Consider the following 20,255-nt stretch of genomic DNA (forward strand, 5'->3'; position numbering starts at 1 on the left):
ATGCTGTTGGATTGTGGACAGATCACAGATGCGTAAATACGGATTATTTGTTTGTATTCAGAAAACCCAGAGAGGCTTTCAACACACAAGTGTTTCAGTGTTAAAGCAAGACAATGATTAACTATGCAGGCATGAAGGGTTTCATTGTTGAAATGGGTTCGATTTGAACAAAAAGGTCTGGATTTACTCTGGTGAAGCATGTCCAGGATGTGCTGGATTCTCCTGTATCGATTCAGTGATCAAATTGCCTTTCGTTCGCTGTGAACATTTATCTCACTATAGAGTCACTTATAAACTGTCCAGTAAAACAGGTTTTTTTCCCCTTCATTTCTAGCTTGGGTGGATGGAAGTCTGCTCGGTGTCGTCACAGGGAGAGCTGCTCAGCTTTGTGTTATGTCGTGTTCTTAATAAAATGACTGTGGCACCTCTTTGGAACTTCTTGAAACATAAGGATGATGATCACAGTCACTTAAAATATAAACTGAGTACTGGTACTTTTAAGACATGGGAAGAAGGAAATTTAGGCAAGACTTTAGTCGGATTTGAAAACATGGATCTCGCAAATGATCAAATACGTAGATGTATCTTTCATTATGGTAAACGTCTAAACCCTGAAAAGTCTTTTGGAGGTTCTCAGCTTAAAGTAATAAAAACCTTTTTCTGGAAGTGCAAGCATATGCTTTAGATATTGAGAGATTGTTCTGATGTGCAGAAAGCAACTCAGGCCAATTCATGGGCAGGACCTGCAATAAGGAGGTGCTCCTAGAGGTACTGGGTGAAGCTCATGTGAAAATGTGTCCTCTTTACAGCTGAAAAGGAAGGCTTTCCACCCAGACAGGTAAGTTGTAGGAGAGCAATGGTGTGATCACGGTGCTGTCAAAGTCAGAACTGAGGGAGCACAGCCATGTGAACAGTGAAGGTGAGAGGAAGTCTCAAACCCCGGGCCAGGCCAGTTCATACAAACGTTGGCAGCATAACTGTATTGGTAAAAATCACATTGCTGATTAATATAACTGCGTTAGCAAAACCCACCGTAGCAGCACAACTTAACTGGGCAAGAAGGTCCTTTTGCCAATAGTTGGTTAATCGTGGGACCGCACTGATTCCCTTACTGTGGTGCTAAACTGCAGTATTGACAAGGCTTTTTCTGGGATAGCTCCACCGGTAAAGCTTTTTAGAGCCTGGTCCATTCCTGAGGAGACAAAAAGGGAAATAATAGGGAACTGTGTCTTCAGAGACTGCCTTTTCCTCTTAGAAACACTTCTGCCTTTGAGCTGTTTCGATTATGAATGTTGAGATGAAGTCATTGTTTGTGCTTCAGAGGATGGCCGAGGTCAGGAAAGAGGGGTGTGTAGCCACCGGGGTGGTGAAAGCTAGGGACACTTGGGTATCTTTGGTGTGGAGCTGGTAATGAGTGTTAAAATGAAAATTACACAAGAAGAAAGAAGGGAAGAAGAAAGCAGCAGATAATTGAACCTTTGGGGAGCCTAAAGAGAAAGGATGTTGGCACAGAGCTAGAAGTAATTTACAGAACAGAGAAACAGTTGTTAGATGACTAGAAGCAAAAGCATAACAAGAAGTGGCAGGGATGCAGAGAGACGGAGCTAGAGAGGGGAACCAGGAGGAACAGGAGATGCGCGTCGTTAAGAGCTGCACTCGTATCAAAGGCTGCTTTTATCATGAGGAAGCATAGCCAAAATGTAAAACAAACAAAAGCCCAAACAAAGCAAAAGATACTCCCGTCAGCTCATCTGGCAAATCGTCAGTTTCTTTGAAGCGGATACTCAGTGTAGGCCAGGAGCGGTGTATCCTGAAGCCAGCAGCAATCTGCCCAACGTTTGAGGATCATAGAATCATAGAATGGTTTGGGTTGGAAGGGACCTTAAAGATCATCTAGTTCCAACCCCCCTGCCACAGGCAGGGACACCTTTCCTCTAGACCAGGTTGCTCAAAGCCTCATCCAACCTGGCCTTAAACACTGCCAGGGAGGGGGCATCCACAACTTCTCTGGGCAGCCTGTTCCAGTGTCTCACCACCCTCACAGTCAAGAATTTCTTCCTAATATCTAATCTACATCTGCCCTCTTTCAGTTTAAAACCGCTACTCCTCGTCCTACATGCCCTTGTAAAAAGTCCCTTCCCAGCTTTCTTGTAGGCTCCCTTCAGGTACTGGAAGGCTGCTAGAAGGTCTCCCCAGAGTCTTCTCTTCTCCAGGCTGAACAGCCCCAACTCTCTCAGCCTCTCTTCATAGGAGAGGTGCTCCAGCCCTCTCATCATCTTTGCGGCCCTCCTCTGGACTTGCCCCAACAGCTCCATGTCCTTCTTATGTTGGGGGCCCCAGAGCTGGATGCAGTACTCCAGGTGGGGTCTCACGAGAGGATGGTCTGTCAGGGCAATCAGCAGCATCAGCTCACTGTCTGTCATCTGAAAATGACACGGACCCTATTCCTGACCACCTGCTTCCAGCTCGCTTGCTGTTTCTTTGCCTAATGAGGTTGACCTCAGCATATGGGATTATTACGAGCTGTAGTTTCCACCACTACCGTATTGCACCCATTGAAGATGAGAGATGTGGGGGTCTGGGCATGTGCTTGTGTGACTCGGGACGCTCGAGAAATTGGGAATACAAGGCTGCTGGTAGACTTGGGATAAAAACATTTATGTGAGGTGTTTTTAAAACATTACAGTAAGTGATAACCTTACTCCTGGGCATCAGTGCTTTCTGCAGTGAATAAGTGGTCCAAAATAATTTACTTTAAGTACAGTGTAGGGCTATTCAAATTCCTCATTTCACTGTTTATTACACATTTATTACACATTTATTACACATTCAGATTAATTTTGTTCCTTAATATTGTTCTATTGTAACTATATTGTAACAGACATCAACACACCACACTTTCCTTAAGCTTTTTCTCCAGACACAAGAGCTTTTCTGTATCTTCATTACAGCATAGTTTTATCGTGACAGATTTTGTTTCTTTACAAGTCAACAATCTACTGTTAGCCTATAATTTCACTTACCCCTCCATTTTAGTACCATGTTCACAAGAGAAAAATGTGCTTACTTATTTTAATATTTTAATGTGCAACAGAGTTTCAACAAAGTGCAGTTGTTTTTCAAACGTCAGGTTGTTCATTTAAGAAAAGCAGACAACTTCCTGCTAAGAATACATCGTTCGAGTCTCATCCTTTAGATGGTAAATACAGTTTAATTTAGATCTGTATTTATTACACATTTTTCCTAGTATTTTCTCTCCTAAACAAATATGGAAAACTTGGTTTAGTTCTCTCCTGCTGTAAAAGACCCAAACCAATCCACTGCCAAAACACTTCAACAGTGAGTGCCTTGCGCTTACGTGAGATTTCTGCCTTGTGATGATCAAACTGGGGCACAGCTTCAGGTTTGCAGTCATGTGGGTACGGGTGGTGGCTGGGTACTGGCAGCCCTTTCGGGTTGCGCCAGGGGAAGCAGCACCGTGATTCAAGCTTGGATCAGTGCCATGTGCATCCACAGCCTCTAGCAAGGTAGGAAGGAGGAATGCAAGTCTTGCATCCTTGAAAGCTGCAGAATGGACCTTGTCCCCAGGGAGGCAGGGCAGCCCAAGGGCAGAGCCGCTCAACAGCTTCCCCCACTGCAGGATTTGTTTCCATCTCGAGGAGTGTCATGTCTTCTCACCTGCACAATGAGGAATAAAAATCTCTGGATGCACTTTCTCAGAACAAGAGAAATCTCTCCAACACAGAGCTGAAGGCAAACGACTCTGAAACCTTTGTGAGACACTCGGGAAATGGAAACCTATCATCCATCTGTCCATCTCAATGTGTGACAGGTAATAGCAGGGTCTCTGGGTGCTGCCTGGACACTGGGAACAAGGTGTTCAGAACTTGATGCCAGAGAGTCCAGGCCCTGCTTCTGCCCCCAACTACTGCAACACTTGGGATGCCAGCACTCTGCCAGTGTCAGCCTGTCCCTGCTGGGACTCACACTGCTCTTCCGTGGCCCTCCGTGCCATTTAAAAGGCCTGTGGCACACGTTCTACGGCTAAATAATGGCGAGTGTCCTTTTGCGCAGCCTCCCACTTCAGAAGGCTGCTGTGGAAGGAAGCTGGACCCTCAAAAAAAGGTCTATCATCCTTGCATGCATTTTAAAAAATAACTTCAGCATGAGGGTTTCTCTTCACGGTTGCACACAGCACAGGGTTGGCATCTGTGCAGGAGCAGCTCTGCAGCGGCAGAGCCATGAGGCGAAAGGGTTGGTGCCAATCACCCAACACCCACACCATACATGTTTGGAAAGGGGTTATTCTGGCCTAGCCCCCCAGCTGGATGCATTATGTGCACCCCAGACAGCATCTTCCCGCTTGGTTTCACCCAGGAGGAATACAGCATGGAGGGAGGACAGCTGGGAGAGTCACTTTAAAAGCGTGCTTGAGATGTGAACAGGAATGCTGAGCACACCCAGGGAAGGTCCTGGTCTTCATGTGGGCCTCCAACATCCTCCCTCCAGTAGGTCTGAACAGTGTAACATCGCACCTAGGCAGCTGCTGCAGAAAGCAGATTTGGAGACTTCATGAGCCCTGTCCCTCCTGACTGAGCAAAGCGCTTCTAAGTAAATACACTTGTTGCACCAGGTGAAAGACACTGTAAAACGGATTCAGCTGTGTGTAACTGTGTGAATTCGAATCGTGCTGCTCTCGTTCTGCTTCCCTCCGCGCAGGGGAGTTATCTCCCCTCCTCTCACCGGAGGGATACATCAACGCTCCTACCGGCACGAAAACCGGCTTTGAGAAGGATTTGGAGCCGGGGAGCGTGCCCGCCTCCTCCGCCACTGAAGCAGCTTTCCCGTCACCTTGGCAGGAGCGGAGACTTCTGGCAGCGCTGACCCCGCGGGACCCCCGCGGCCCGGGCGGGGATGGCTCCGCTCCCGGCGCCCGCCAGCCCCTACAGCGGCCAGGGGGGACGATGACGGGGACCAGCCCCGCCGCTGCGGAGCCCCCGGCTCGGCCCCCGCGGGCCGGAGGCAGGTGCGGGGGGCGGCGGCAGAGCCCGCCCGGGAGCTGAGCCCGCCCGGGAGCTGCCCCCGCGGGGGCGCGGCACCGCCCCGCACCTGGGCCCGCCCCGCGGAGGAGGGGGACCGAGGCAGCGGCGCCGTGCCGGTGCGGCGGGAGAATGCCCCGGGGCGGCGGTGGGGGCCGGGCGCCCTGAGCGGCGCCATGCGGGGCCGGCTGCTGGCGCGGCTACGGCTACGGCGGCGGCGGCGGCGGCTGCTGCTGGCCCTGGGCGCGCTGGCCCTGGGGCTCTGGGCCGCTTACCTGGAGCTGGTGGCGGCGGCGGCGGCCGGCGGCGGGACTCCTCCGGACCGCAGTGAGTTACCCCGCGGGGCGCCCGGGGATGGGAAGGTGGGGCGGGGGGGTCCCGTCCCGTCCCTCGCAGCCTGGCGCGGTTCTGGGCTCCCCCGGACGCCCCGTCCCGCTCGGGAGGCCGGTGCGGTGCCGTTTCCAGGCCGGCCGGGGAAGAGGGGGTGCGCGCAGCCCCCTGCAGCGGCGGGCGGCAGAGTGCTGCCGGCGAGCGGGGAGCCGCTCCCCGGGGAGCCCTCGGGGACGCAGGCGGGTTTGGTCCCCCTGGGAAGGAGATGGGTGTTGGGGGTTTTCACTTTTCTGCTTTGGCCTGTCGGCTCTCACCTTCCTTTCTGTTAGGAGACCTGTCAAAATGTGACCTTGCTGGAACTGCAGAGCCCGGAGTCATGGCTTTGAGGTGTCTCTTCTTCTCTGTGCTCCGGTGCTAACCTGGAAGGCAGCAAAGATGCTTTGAATATTGCTTTGATGAGATAAGAAGTGTATGCAAAGGAGGAGGAATGCATACCCTAGAGATGCACAGCACTCGCCTAGTAACGGGTTCATTTTGTGCAAACTTTTAGGAGTACAGCAGGGCTGATTCTAAGTGGAGCTGGCTTCTTTTTTTTTCCGGAGTAGAGGAAAAGAGTTATTTCTGTCGCTGTCGTGGGTTTTTATGCTTCTCTTCTTTTTTACAGTTACAAGACAGTTTTTAGTGGGCCAAGGTTTGTAAAAGTCTATGGTGTTGTTGCTGCTGTTTTTAAAATAATATCGGTGCTTGGTGCCAATCTAATTTGATAGTAGCTTTTCCAATACATGTCAGCATTTAAGTATTAATACTTTGCAGCGTCTTGGTCCCGTCATTACACATTATAAACCCCCTGATTCTTACTCCCATGAGTCAGGCTTGGTTTCAGTCTTACAAGCTTTAGACTGTGGCTGTGCAAGGAGCTCCATGAATGTCTGCTCCCACAAACTCCATTACAGGACTTCAGCTTGTCCATTTGTTCCATATTGTATGTGATGTTAAGGCTAAAAACACATATTTATTGTTCCAACAGCATAAGAGATCTGATTTCTTTGGCTAGTATAAATCCTCTAGTTATAATCTGCTTTTTATGCCTGATGGAATCAGTTGGGACATGAGAGGATGGGTTGCGCTATGAGTCTCCTTCACGTTGCGTCTTTCATGCAATCTAGCCAAGCCTCTTAGTGTACACCACTTTGCCAATACCCCCCAAAATTCCTTAGAGTAGAGTCTAGAGGTATGTAGAGGACTTGTGCGGTGCAGCAAGGGAGAAAACAACCCACTCGGAGGTATTTAAAATAGTGGTTACAAGGTGAGAGGGGCTGTGTGAGGTGTTTGGAGCCGTACAGCTGATGGTCCTTTCTCTGCCAGCAATGCAAAGGGAGAGGGAGGGGATGGGAGAAACAGGGAGAGAGGACAGAAGAGATGTGCAGGAGCAGACAATCTTCTTATGAATTGGGTTCTTCCTCTTTGCTTTTAGACAGGGTTATTTTTACATCTCTGTAATAGAAGTCATTCTGTTTTAAGACTGAAACTGGAAACAGTGACATAACTACTGTCACTACCAACTAAAACAGAAGAAGAGGAAAATAATTACATTATGTTAAAGTTCAATTACATAAAAATCCAGATTGTCCCAAATCCATCAGAGACGTTGCTGCTCATTGCATGCAGAAGGCATTTAAACACTGCTGGAAAGGGTGGGAGGGTGAAACCCTCCGGCAGGCAGCTCCTCACGGCTCTGCAGCATCACGGTGGGAGAGCAGCTGTGCCCGGAGAGCCGAGGCTCTGCAGGCACGCCGGGCACTTGGCGTCATGTTTTCCTGGCCTTGTGGCCAGAATCCTGGAACCTGCTAACAGGAGGAAGGTTAATTCTGTGACCCTCCCCACCCTTCCTTTTGCCCCAGTACCTCTAAAAGCCTGTGTTATTTTAAGAGAAATCAGAAGTTGGAGTGAAAGACAAATAGTGTTTGTTTTCTTTTGGCTGTTAAAACTAAGTTAATATTTTCTTCTCTGGGGAGTGGGACGGCTGCATTTGTGACTCCACGTGGCAACTCTTTCCAGAGATCCCAGGGATCTGGGGTAGGAGGGAGTGACTCTTGGAGCAATTAATACTTTTCCCCTCTTGTTTCTGCATTGTTTTCCGTTGCATGTCCCAGGTGGGAACCCTCCTGTAAGTCACACCCGGGACCAACCAAGAGCTACCACCTCAACTTATCTGATGCAACAGCCTCCCCAGTTATTGCTGATAAAATACAAAGGCTGTTTATTGGATAATTTTTCTGGGCAAAAGGCTAAGAGGCTCCCTCCATTGGGGCCAGAAAGCTGAAGAGCTGCTGGCTGTGGAAGGAGATCGACAGGAGATCACTGTTTCAATCTCCTGTGTCTGTAACAGAGCTTTCTGCTTGCCTCCCTAAAAGGCATTGCAGAACAGCCTGTGTAGTAGGCTTTCCAAAGCCAACTATGTTTTCTCTGTCCAGAGAGGTGAGCCCTCCTCTTGCAAGGAGTCACAGAAAATACTCCCTTTCCTCTCAGCCATGCATGGGGTGGAGCACAAGCCACTGTGATGCTTCTATGCTGCCCCTGCTCCCGTCTTTTTTTTGGATGAAAGAGAATAAAGAGCCTAGGAGATGCTGTAATCATCGGTACCCATTGGCTTCCCTGGCACTGCATCACCATACTCTGGGAGAGGCTCTGGCCATGAGGTTAATTTTGCTGTAAAGTCAAAGGTTGAGGGACCAGACTGAGGTGCAGGATTCATGCTCGTTATACCCTATGGGTTGGGATTCATACATGCCTAAGTTGATCTGGGCCCTTTTCTAGCTGTAAGGGAGGTTTGTGATGGGCTGGACAGGGACGGATGATAGTATGGGCTCTCATGAGTGATAGCTTTCCCTTGAAGGTGATGGTGAAATGAGCATTTTGTTCTGGTCAAAAAAAATCATCCTGTTCCCTCTTTTCTTTGTTCTCCTATTTGGCTGGTCTGCTGCCCAATAGGTATTTATAGGAATCTTAAACATGTTTACAGCTGAGTGAAGAAAATCAAGCAGGCTGATGTGAGTTGAAGATGAGCACAACTCTCCTCACATGAAGTGTGGCCTGTTGTCATCCAAAACAAGTTGTAACAGGCGGGACACTGCCTCCCTGCCAAGAAACCTGAGGAGCTGGAGACAGTCTGTTTACTCCTGCTGCTGACAGGCACTAACCTCTGTGGAGTGGGCTCTCCAGTAGAAATGTTTTTCTCGTCTTTAGCTGCTACACAGCACACTTTGCTCCCGCAAGTGAATGCTGGAGACAGGAAACTTTCTTATTTCAAGGGTGAATGAGGTGTTGGGGAGGTAGAAAATACCCATAAAGCACAGAGCAGCCTGGTCTGGAGAGCAAGTCCTGCACCCTGCCTGTACTGCTGTAATGCCATTGGCTTGGCAGCATGGCTGGAAGGGGCAAGGGCAGGGACAGGTCTTCCTTAGGGAAGAGCCCCACCCCGAGACACTGCCTTCTCCCAAAGCTGCTGCAATGCTCTGTTTGGATGGAAAGGCTGGGGATCTCCTCCTGCTGCCTCTGTTTTTCTCTTTGGTGCCCAGCAGTGCCTCATCTCACGCGCCCATGCAGAAAGGTACAGAATCATAGAATGGTTTGGGTTGGAAGGGACCTTAAAGATCATCTAGTTCCAACCCCCCTGCCATGGCAGGGACACCTTTCCACTAGACCAGGTTGCTCAAAGCCCCATCCAACCTGACCTTGAACACTGCCAGGGAGGGGGCATCCACAACTTCTCTGGGTAACCTGTTCCAGTGTCTCACCACCCTCACAGTCAAGAATTTCTTCCTAATATCTAATCTAAATCTACCCTCTTTCAGTTTAAAACCGTTACCCCTCGTCCTGTCACTACATGCCCTTGTAAAAAGCCCCTCTCCTGCTATCCTGTAGGCCCCCCTTCATGTACTGGAAGGCTGCTAGAAGGTCTTCCCTGAGCCTTCTCTTCAGGCTGAACAGCCCCAACTCTCTCAGCCTCTCTTCATAGGAGAGGTGCTCCAGCCCTCTGATCATCTTCGCGGCCCTCCTCTGGACTTCTTCCAACAGCTCCCTGTCCTTCTTATGTTGGGGCCCCCGGAGCTGGATGCAGTACTCCAGGTGGGGTCTCATGAGAGCGGAGCAGAGCGGCAGAATTACCTCCCTCGACCTACTGGTCACGCTGCTTTTGATGCAGCCCAGGATACAGTTGGCCTTCTGGGCTGCAAGCGCACATTGCCGGCTCATGTTGAGCTTCTCGTCAACCATGACTCTGAGGAGCAAGGATGGTGTCAGTGGGCTGTGCTTGCAAGCAAGGAGGATGTGCAACAATCCCTCTTTGCTTTAAAACCTTGTGTCAACATAGTAAAAGCGAATCCCCATCCCTGAAGAAACTTGGAGGTGAGGTCATTCCCAGCCGTTGCTGTGCAGACTCTGTTTTTTCTGCTGCAAAGACCAGGGTATCTCGGGAGACTATAAATCAGTTGCTCTAATTTCCTCTGTTGCAGGTGTGAGCGTCACACTGAGCCAGGCACAAGCAGGGTGTGCAGGTTTAGATTAGATTGCGGGGAGGTGCAGCTTGTAGGAACAAGGGATCGGGGGGCCCTTCTTTAACCTGCCTCTCCTGGCTGCTTCAGCCTACCTCTATTCCACATTTTATTGTTATGTGTAAGTAACACTGAGAGTGTGATGTCTTCCTGTCTTGGATTGGGACAAGTGGTTTCTGTCTCACTTGTAGTGTCTCAGACTGCCGCTTTGCTAACTCAGTAGCGTGTGGTCCTGCTCTCTGAAGAGGAAACCATGGAGATGCGTGAATAAAAAAGTCCTTACGGCAAGATTTCCCCCTCCCCAGTATGTACCTCTTTAGTGCCCCTTTCCTTCACCAGAAAATTGGTTTCTTACCCCCCCACCATGGTGAGCTCTCTGATCTTGAGGTATCCAGGCTACTACAAAGCAGTGCGAGTTGCTTAAAAAACTGACCTGAATGTTGGTGTGAATAAGCAGGTGCGTGTGTTTGTATGAGAAAGTAGCTGGTGGGAAGCTGAAGTTGCTCATTTAATGTAATGCATTGACTTCCTTCTCTAGCCTCCCTGCCCAGGCACCCTCAGAAGCACCTGTGTGTAAGGGTGAGCACACCTACATATGTGGGTTCATTCACATGCACACAGGCTGACTTCTGCAGTTGCTCATGCTCAAGGCTACTTGCCTCTACATGCACAGTATCGCTCTTTTGCATAGCTAATTGCACCAAAGGTTACTGAGTGCCCACGGGGAGAGGTTGGACCATGTGGCTCTCCAGTGGTGGCTGTAGTATCTATTTCCTCTTTGTGGAAACTGTTAATGCAGAGAAAAAGTTAAACTAGGTATCACCTGCAAAGCACCTCACCCTGACTGAAGAAAAGTGTTGGCAGCAGGGGAACATCTACACCATTAAGTTTGCATATGATATTTCTATGCCTTTGAAGACACTAGTGAAATCTTCATTCACAGGGACATGTACCAAGTGACACCGTTCCCCAAAACACATTGTGGGTCACTATAGCTGTGGGTAGAAGGATGGGCACTGCAGGTGGGACAGATTTTTCGCTTCTAGGGGGTCAGTTGAGCTTCCCTGGAGGATGATCAGAAGTGCTGTCACATCTTGCTCTGCACTGGTGTATGTAAAGTGAGTCAACATCCTCAGGCCCATATGCACAGCACAGACTCAGTGGAGAAGCCAGGGCCACTGAAAATGATTTGGATCGTGCTCTAGCTTGGTTGTGAGGTTCATTGACACATCAGGCACAGGATGCCTGGACCTCATGCTAGCTGTGCCATACTTGTCCTGGGCCAGCGTATCCTTTCACTGCTACTGGGGCATGTACTGCAGGTAATTTGTGAACCTGGATTTTTTCACCTCTTGACTTGAAGTCTGGTAGGGATTTGACTCTTGAATTACCTTTTTCTGGAGTGGCACCGAGTGCCTGGGTCCCTGTGCACTGAGGGAGAGTTGCAAGTGTTTGTTTTCTTGGAACGTGGCCTGCAGTTTGTCTGGCCGCAGAATATCCCCAAATCACTTGCAAAGATTACATATTATCATTATAAATAAACTCTTGCACCATCCCTTTATGTACAGGTTACCTGTGACAGATTTGTGTAGTGGTGTGCCAACACAGCGTGTATTCCCGCACCACACCTTCCTGTCTTGAGTCAGACTGGAGTAGAATGAATCAGATCTCACGGGGTGGTGTCCTCCTGCACATCTCCTCTGCGCTGTGTGATCGGCAGAGGAATGCTATTGTCTTCTGGAGATGCGTTGCTGCGTATGGTATGGTAACGTGAAGGCTCCGCCTTCTCTCACCTGCAAGTTCAGGCAGATGTGAGGGAAGAATGGTGCTGGGGGAGATGACGGACACAGTCTTTCATCTGGTGGTTTGGAATTACCAAGGTCTGCAACATGGTAAAAGGCAGGATGTTTTCCTGAAGACAGCAGTTGCCTTGTAGGACGTGGCAGTGGGGAACGGAGTGATGATGGGGTTCTTTCTCCAGCACTTACGACGACAGCCTCAGGAATTGATGGGATTATATATTTTATTGTAATTTGAGTTTCCCTTTCTTATGTGTTCTTGCTGTGCATCGATGTTCCCTTTTCCAGTCACTTCCCAATTCAGTTGCTTTTTTCAGGCTTGCAGTAATAGCTGAGAAGGGCTTTCCAGAAAAGGAAATAAGCTGTCTTATTTAGATGTGGTGTGAGATTTAAGAAGGATCCATGTAATGCCTTGGGTGGAAACAGATGTGAACCTGGTCCTTAGATACTTATGCTTTTCATAATGTTAGAAATTCATAGTCTGTGTGTGTAATCAGCCAAACCAAAATACACTGGGATCTTGACCAGAGCTCCTCTATACTTCTGTTTTGCTGAGAAGACTTTCTCTTGCCAAAGCACAAAGGCTTTGATATTCCTGATCTGGAGAGAGTCCCTTACACTTTGAGATGCTAAGATGGTCTGGGGCAACATTGCTGTTAAGTAAATCAGCCTTCTCCAAAGACACCTCAGAACAATAATTCATGTTGGCATAACAAAGAATTTAAGTCAACTACACAGAGCAATGAGATTCAATTAGCCTTTGAGATGTTGGATCATTTCAGACAATCCAAAAATTGTTGGGTGGACCTGTGAGTCCCCCTGAAGCATCAGTGTCCCTCTCGAAATGTCACTAATTCTGATTTTATCATTTCCTAAGGCTTACTTATTTCAGCATTCTGTGACTATTTCCCATTTGAGATTTTTTTGAGGGGAAAAGAGGTCAACGTGGCTTCTTATCCCCCTTGGTTTGGGAAGTTGGAAAACAACAACTTTACGTTGTAGGTCTCTCTGACACCCTTATGTGGCAAAAGTATTGCATCTTGTGCTATTCTTGCTTTTCTGTGTCACTGTTTTCCATCAGAGATGCAAACAGTAAGTCCCAGGCCTTTGCATCATCCATGGCGATTTTCTTCCTTCCTGGTTTCCATCTCAGTGACCTTGATGTTGATTTCAGACAGTCTAAATATCCTTTTTTTTTTTTTTTCCCAGTTTAGCCAAATATGAGCAATTAAGAGCCAGTGCTACTCAGTAATGTAAAAACACTGAATACAGATCAGAGACTTGACTATGGGGCCTTCCATAACAGGCATGTTTTATCTTTTTAACTTTTCCTCTATCCCTCTGGACTGTGAGTATTAGGAACCAGTAGGCTTATACGGAAGCCCATGTTTCACTGCAGTTGTGTAAATTCACACACACTAAACAGTAGTTCATGGTCAGATACTGTTATATCCCATTTACCAGTAAAAATATTTGATCTGCATCATCATCTGTTAGGCTGCAGAATTGCCCAGTATAGCTCTCTTGAAGTGAGGATAATCTACATTAATGATATGTGTATTTTTTCCTGCCATTCTAAATAAACCTGTTTCTGCCTTGCTACAAGAGGCCACTTATTCCCATGTCATTAGTGTGGGCTGTTTGACTTGGCCTGTACATTTGGTGTTGGCAACTCCAACAGCTTCCTCAGCACTGCTGTTCATTTGAGCCTAGGTAAGATATCTCCAGCCCTTCTCGTAAATACCTCACTTCCTAAATTAGTTTTATTTATATTTTGTAATGTCATTTTCTGTAAAATTGCGGTAGTCGTGTCTGGGTGCTATTAACCCCATCTAAGCTGCAGAACAAAATGTATAATGGTCTGAGAATATCCTGTCCAGACTACCCTGTACTAATAGCCTCAATTACCTGCTGCGGCAGCTCACTCAGCACTAGCTGCCACAGCCCATGTTTTGTTGTAAGCAGGCCAGTTGGGTGGGTTTTATTTGCTTTCAATAAAAAATGCAAAATAAACCAACGATCTGCCAAAACCAACTTTTCCTATGGAACCTGACTGAACTGTAATTTCCAGAGGTGTACCTTCAAAATAAATTGTCTGCCTAACATAAGGAGTAAATATAAGAAGTCTCATTTTGCAGTTGCTATGTCTTGAAAACACCAATGCATGCCTATTTCAGAGGAAATTTTGCGAACAGCAATTATGACCCATAGTCTGTGCTCTGATACCAATGGGAGGGAATGGTTGCATCTACTGAGAAATTCAAAATAACACCCAAGCCAAGGTGTTAAGAATGAATGCATTATTAAAGTCTTTCCCGGGTCATATGTCACCCCTTTCTTATTAGGGGAAAAAATAAAAAGGCAGTGAGAATATTTGTCCTTAAAACTAGAGAGTAGAGCAAGGGTGAACCTTGGAGTGGAAGGAAACCCTGCCACCTCCGGGCCCCATGGACGTCTCTCGGTGGCCTCCAACAGCCTTCTCGTGTTGTGCCGGCACAGCGGCCTGAGGGAGGCCAGGCCCAATCCTCCCCTCTCCCTTGGGGCTCTGTGCGGAGGAGATGGCACCACTCCAGGGGCAGGGCCAGGGGACGGGACAGAAGGGCCCACGCCACACTTGCCAATCAACAACGGCTTTACGGAGTGCTGGGAGACCTTGCGCAGGCCAGCTGCCCCTCCATCTCCTGCCGGTGGGATGTCTGGGTGCTTCATCCCCTCACAGCCACTGTTGACCGCAGGGGGCTGAGTCACTTGCAGGGAGCCGGGTTGGTGGGGGGGTGACTGAGGACCCCCAACCCTCCTGGAACACTGTGGCCACCATCTCATCCAGGGGACCCCAGGCACAGGATGAGGAAGGGGGCTGAAGCCTAGGGCACATGAGGGGAGGTGGAGGGCAGTCCCTGTGCCCAAAGAGGCAGCAGAATGGCACAGGGGAGTGATCCCCAGGAAAGGGGCCCTTAGCACCTCCCCCCCCGCCCTCCTCCTTCTCCCACAGTAGGGGGTCTTTCAGGTAACAAGCCCCCAACTCCCAGAACAGCCATCTTCGGCCACATGCATTGCCATCACAGTGGCCTCCTGATGTCATGAGCCACCTCATGGCTTTCTGTTCTGGGTGCTATAAATACAGGGACCCTGGCTGTTGCCCTTAATTCACTGAGCTTCAAGGCCCTCGGCTTCCAAGGATGATTGGAAGGAAGAGGTCCTACAGCAGCAAGGTGTGTAGCTGCCCACTTTTGCGTGGGAAGGCAGACAGGCGGTTGTAGGAGATGTGGAGGAAGAGGAGGCAGCGTCAGAGTGGGGACACCATCAGCTGTGTGGTATCGATGGCCATCGCTCATGTGGCTGATGGTGTGGAGCCCATGGAGGTGAATCCACCCGAAGATCAAGAAGAACCCATGGAAACGGATCTACTCCAGTATATCTCACCTGGCACCACTACACCATGTCAGGGCTCCCCTCCATGACACCATAGCAGTGACGTCGCAGGAGCACCGGGCCAGTGCCCTACCATTGGCCCAGCCTCTGTGCCTGGCATTAGCTGAGAGGCCCAGTCTCCATGCCTGGCCATCCTGTGGGCTCACCCATTCCATATCCCAGCATCAACAATTATTTTGTTGATTGCTACGGGTTGTGTGAGCCCTTCTTTCCCATCCCCCACCTCTTCTGCCATCTCTTCTGCTCTGAGCCCCAAGAAAAGTGGACAAGACAACCTGGCTTCAGCCAGGCTGCTGCGCCAGGGTGACAGGAGCAGTCCCTCGGAGGACCGCCGAGGTCCCTGGGGCCTGGAGGTGAGGTTTCTTCAGATTGAGGATGAGAAGGCTGCCTGATGGGTGGCTGAAGATGAAGCCAGACCCTCCATGGCGGTGCCCAAAGAATAGCAACAGATCAAGCAAAGAAGTGGGATGGCTGTTCCTGTGGAGAAACAGGAGACTGCAGTTCTGCCAGGAAGAAGTGCTGGCCTTCAGGTCCCTTCTAGCTGCTTCATTAGGAGTTCTTTTCAAGACTGGCAATAAACAATTAAGAAACCAACAAGAAAACAAGAAAAAGAACAGTAAGAATGCTTTCCTCCTCTCTTAATTGGTACTTTGGCAACTGCATCTGGACTCCTGGTCTCCCCAGTCCAGGAAGGACACTGGTGCGTGGGATGTGGGCCCAGCCTTCGAGATGGTGAGGGCCTGAGGCACGTGAGAGCAGGCTGAGGGAACTGTCTCTGGTAATGAGGGTGGTGAGACACTGGAACAGGTCGCCCAGAGTAGCTGTGGCTGCCCCCTCCCTGGCAGTGTTCAAGGCCAGGCTGCACGGGGCTTTGAGCAACCTGGTCTAGTGAAAGATGTCCCTGCCCGCAGCAGGGGAGTTGGACTAGGTGGTCTTTAAAGATTCCTTCCCACCCAAACCATTCTATGAGTCTGTAAGACAGGCAATGATATAATGTGCTGCTGTGCTCAGTTCCCTTGCATTTTTGTGGCCTGAACTAGCAAGTGTCTGCAATCATCGTCTCTCTCTTAGGCTTATATTCAGTTTGTGAAACAGGCTTGTACAGCAAAATCAACTGATGTGTCAGCTGTGGATCACTGAACTACTGCTTATTCTCAAAACACTAAGCCTGCATCATTTCTTTTTCAGTTTCTTGGCTGAAACTCAAGCCCTGTGCCTGTAGGATGCTTTAGCTCTGAAGGACATTTTTTCAAGCATTTATAATTTGTCTGATATAATTCACTGTTCCAAGAATCATTGTGTCCCTTCCCGCTGATTTTGAGACAGGCACCCTGACAGCAGCCTCAGCGTTACTGTTGCCAACCACTTCACCTTTCAATTTTTATTTTTCTTTTTGCCACATAGGTTATGTAGACCCTTTTGCTTAAACCCAGTAGGTCTAGCTTTTCCCAAGCCTCGGGTGATGATCTTCTAAGACTGTCCCCCTGCCCTGAGTAAACATCTGCATGGATCTAGGTTTATGGGTCCTAGAAAAAGCTTTGGTGCCAAACACAGCCCGAATAGTGGCCTATGGAAAAAGGTTTTGCTAAGTTGACATTTGGTTTGTCTCCACGTGCTGTCCAGAACACAGCTGCGAGCACCTCAAGCACCAGAAGTGATTTGATATCAGCCATCATTCCCCTTGCAGGCAGGGGCAAAACCCTCTATATAAAGGCGTTTAATTCTTCAGAGCCTAAGCAATCAGGTTTGTGGGAGGAGGAGCATGGCGGGGGTTGCTTCATCACCTCTTTCTGCCTAGGCACCTGGGCTGCTCCAGCTCCGTCGCTGATTCCTGGGGCCATTCCCAGTCCAGCTTTTTTGCAGCAGCTTCCTCAGGGCAGGAAGAGCTTTGTAAGGCGTGTGAGTTGAAGGACAGTTGTACTGCTCCGGGTTGTGTTATGTTGGGAGCTTATTTATCCTTGGATAGATGTATTCTAATTCTGTCTCTCCTGTTTTGGTTTCTTGCCTCTTCAGGGAATTGGATGCGCTCTGTGAGACCAGTGTTTGACAGACTTTAACCTTGGTAATGGGTGTTTTCCTTTCCCCTGTAGTTACTGGCTGTAGGGATCATGTGTGTTTACTTGTCCATGTTGTTCACCTGCTCCAGTAGTGGAACTAAATCACCAGCATTCAGCCTGAATTTTGCTTTTCCTGCCAGTGCCTTTTCATCCATTGGAAGTTTCTCTGTTGCTGGCATGGTGCTGCTCACCTGCATCTAGTCTGCAGCTAATACATGCCTCCGCCTTTCATGTTCCTTTCCCATCTCACTGAGCCCTCATCTTCATCTCTGCTGCTCCTCTAAAGAAGGCCTGATGATGCTAATGCTGCTGCTGCCCCATAGTCATGTTCTGCACTTGCGATTCCTCTGACCAGGCCACCGTTCCTTGCAGGTCTTGCAAGGTGTTTCCAGGTGCGTCTTCCTGACTTGCACGGCTTGCTGCAGTGGGGAAGAAGGATTTTTGTGTGTGCTGGTGGGGCAGGGGAGGTGCACTCCCTCTTTGAACTCCTACTGTCCCCCTAACTTGGTCTGGCTAGTATTATTTCAGTTTGTCTGTACTATCTGATCGCTGTCTGCATTCCATCAGCTCCAGCCATGCGGCCGATTTCCTTTGCTTCGCAAATTGTAATTGCTTTGCCAATTAACTCTGAGTCTTCCAGTACTCTCTCAAGTGCTTTGTCCCAAAACCCCGTGCTTCCCAAATGGCATGATTAGTTGGGTTTTTTCCTAAGCTTAGATCCTTTGTAAATTCTGTTCTCACCTTTGTCTTCTAACTCTGTGTTTGAATTAGATATCTGACATAGGCACATCAAGGAAGGGAAAGAAATATTTTAGCAAGTCTTGCAGCTCATGCAGAAGTAGAGGAAGAAACAAAAGTGAAGACGAGCCAAGCAGGAGAGAAGAGGCAGCATTTGGGGGTACAGATGACAGGGATTATTTAACGAAAGTAAGAAGCGGCCAAACAGGGGCATAGTGAGATGAGTGTCAGAGCAGAGTGATCAGAAAATGCCCATGGCCACTAAAAAGTTGCAAGGAGGAAGGAACTGAAGGCTAAATTAGAAGCAAATACGCGAGATTTTAGTGGAGCAGAGAGGCTGGAATCTACAGAGTCGGGTGCAGAGATCAAAAAGGGAGGAGATGTAGAAAGGAGTCAGAGGGCACAGAGTAAACCACTGACTCAGAGTTTCAAAAGGAGTGGAGGAAAATTCAGGGATAATAATTACAGAAGCTGGTGAGGACCATAAGCAGCTCTGCTGAGATGGTTATGAATGTATTTGGTGTCATAAGAATGTTTCGTGCCTTGAAAATAAGTAACACGGTGGGTTTCTACTGTAGTCGGTGTCTGCCAAGACATCTGGTTTCCCTGTGTAGAGCATTGTGCTCAGTGCTGCAGCTGCTCCGCTTGATTTGCAGAGTGTGGTTACCTGTTTTGTCTTGGGTGTCTAGCAGATGCTCAGCACTTTGCCAGTTGTTTCTGTAGAAAAAGGATTTGCTAATGTAGTCAGGAATTTTTCACGTGTCCGTCTTTTATTTACGAAGGATGTAAAGTCTCTTTTCTCTAGGTACAGTGAAAATCAAAGAAAAGATGCTTGGTTTGTGCATAGTCCTATAGTCCATAGTCGGGTAGGATTTAATCTAGAAACTCGCTGGATTTGCTGAGGTTTGTGCTACCTCTGCTACTCTCATAATCCTCGAGGCTCGCTTTTTCTTTCTACACCTTTGTGGGGTTTTTCTCTTACTCAGAGGCACAGGAGTTGCTTGATGGAACCAGTGCAAGTCTGCATCCAGGCACAGGGGAACACTCGCCCCGCTTGACTCTGACCCCAAGCACTGACTCCCACAGCAGCAACTGTGACATTACAGCTATCAGCCTCAGCAGCGAGGGCATCCCAACCCCAGGTAACCATTTTGTAGTAGGCAATGTGGTGGAGAAGGGACCATCACAGGGAGGAGCCGGACCAGGCTCTTGTACGAGCGGTGTTTGCAAAGTGGTGCTTGCTCGGCGTAGCGTGCTGCAGTCTGAGGTGCGCCAGCTCCAGATTTGTCCAAAAATATGTAAAACGCATGGGATCCTATCGCAAGTTTGCAGCCTAAATTATCCCTCTGGGCAGAAAGCGAGTCCTGCGAGCGCTGCCTGAGTCCGGGAGCAGATCCCCTTGGGAGCTGCAGTTTGTCCTTGCTCCATCTCTGGGTGATGGGGGAAGGAGTTGCTTCAGCCCAAGCCAGCGCGGCTCCCCGCTGCCTGCCACGCGGTTTATATTTAGCTGGCAGCGCACGGCCGCGTGGGCCGTTTGAAGGCAGCGTCTCTCAGCCCTCACCTTGGTGCTGCCCAGCTTTCCATAGTGGTTGAGCTGCTGCTGCTTGGGTGGAGAGCTGGAGGCTAAAATTAGCAGGGAGCTCTTCTCTTGCCAAACGCTGTGTCTGACCCAGCCGAGCCTGGCGAGGGGGAGAGGAAAACGTGCTTAAATCTCTCCACACAGAGCACCCGGCGTGCATGCCAGCTTCTTGGGTGTCTCATTGCGAGGGGTGGGGATGCCCTGCTGGGGGGTGCTTGGGGAGACACTGAAGCAGTGGGGAGAGTAGGGCATTGCCAGGATGATCTTAGGACATGGTAGGAGATCGTGATTCTCAGAGCTCTGTGTCCTTCTTGGTCTACCTTTGAATATCATACAAACAGTCAGGGAGGCCAGTTCTTGCTCCTGGATGTCTTCAGAGCTGCAGGCTGCTTGGGGAGAGGCTTTCTGGGCAGATGTGGGGTTTGGCTGCTGTAAGAAAACTGGTGTGTATTCAGTTTCCACCCCGCCAGAACAAGCTGCTGAAGACTTCGCTGCCTCCAGTAACTGCCCATCCTAAATGAGCACTTGTTCACTGTCTGTATTAGAGAGTGGTCTCACAGCAGGGCGGGCTCCGGGAGGGGCTGTGGTCTGGTGGTTACAGCACAATTTGGGGGAACAAGGATGCACGCCATCCCTGTCTCTGCTGCTGAGCAGCCAAGGCTTCAGAACGAGCTGCTTCAGCAGCCTGTGCCCCAACTGGGCTCTACAACAAAGATGTTGATGATAAT

General features: G+C 49.2%; 1 protein-coding gene across 1 annotated transcript in view; it reads left to right on the forward strand.

The window, feature by feature from the left end:
• The first annotated feature begins 4,241 nt into the window (after nt 1-4,241).
• Nucleotides 4,242-20,255, forward strand: part of B4GALNT3 (beta-1,4-N-acetyl-galactosaminyltransferase 3) — a 70,614-nt gene continuing 54,600 nt past the window's right edge. The window contains 2 exon segments of the mRNA XM_068401773.1: nt 4,242-4,254; nt 4,860-5,366. Coding sequence (XP_068257874.1) covers nt 4,242-4,254; nt 4,860-5,366 — 520 coding nt within the window.

The sequence above is a fragment of the Nyctibius grandis genome, chromosome 5, assembly GCF_013368605.1.
Source record: "Nyctibius grandis isolate bNycGra1 chromosome 5, bNycGra1.pri, whole genome shotgun sequence".
Taxonomy (NCBI): Eukaryota; Metazoa; Chordata; class Aves; order Nyctibiiformes; family Nyctibiidae; genus Nyctibius; species Nyctibius grandis.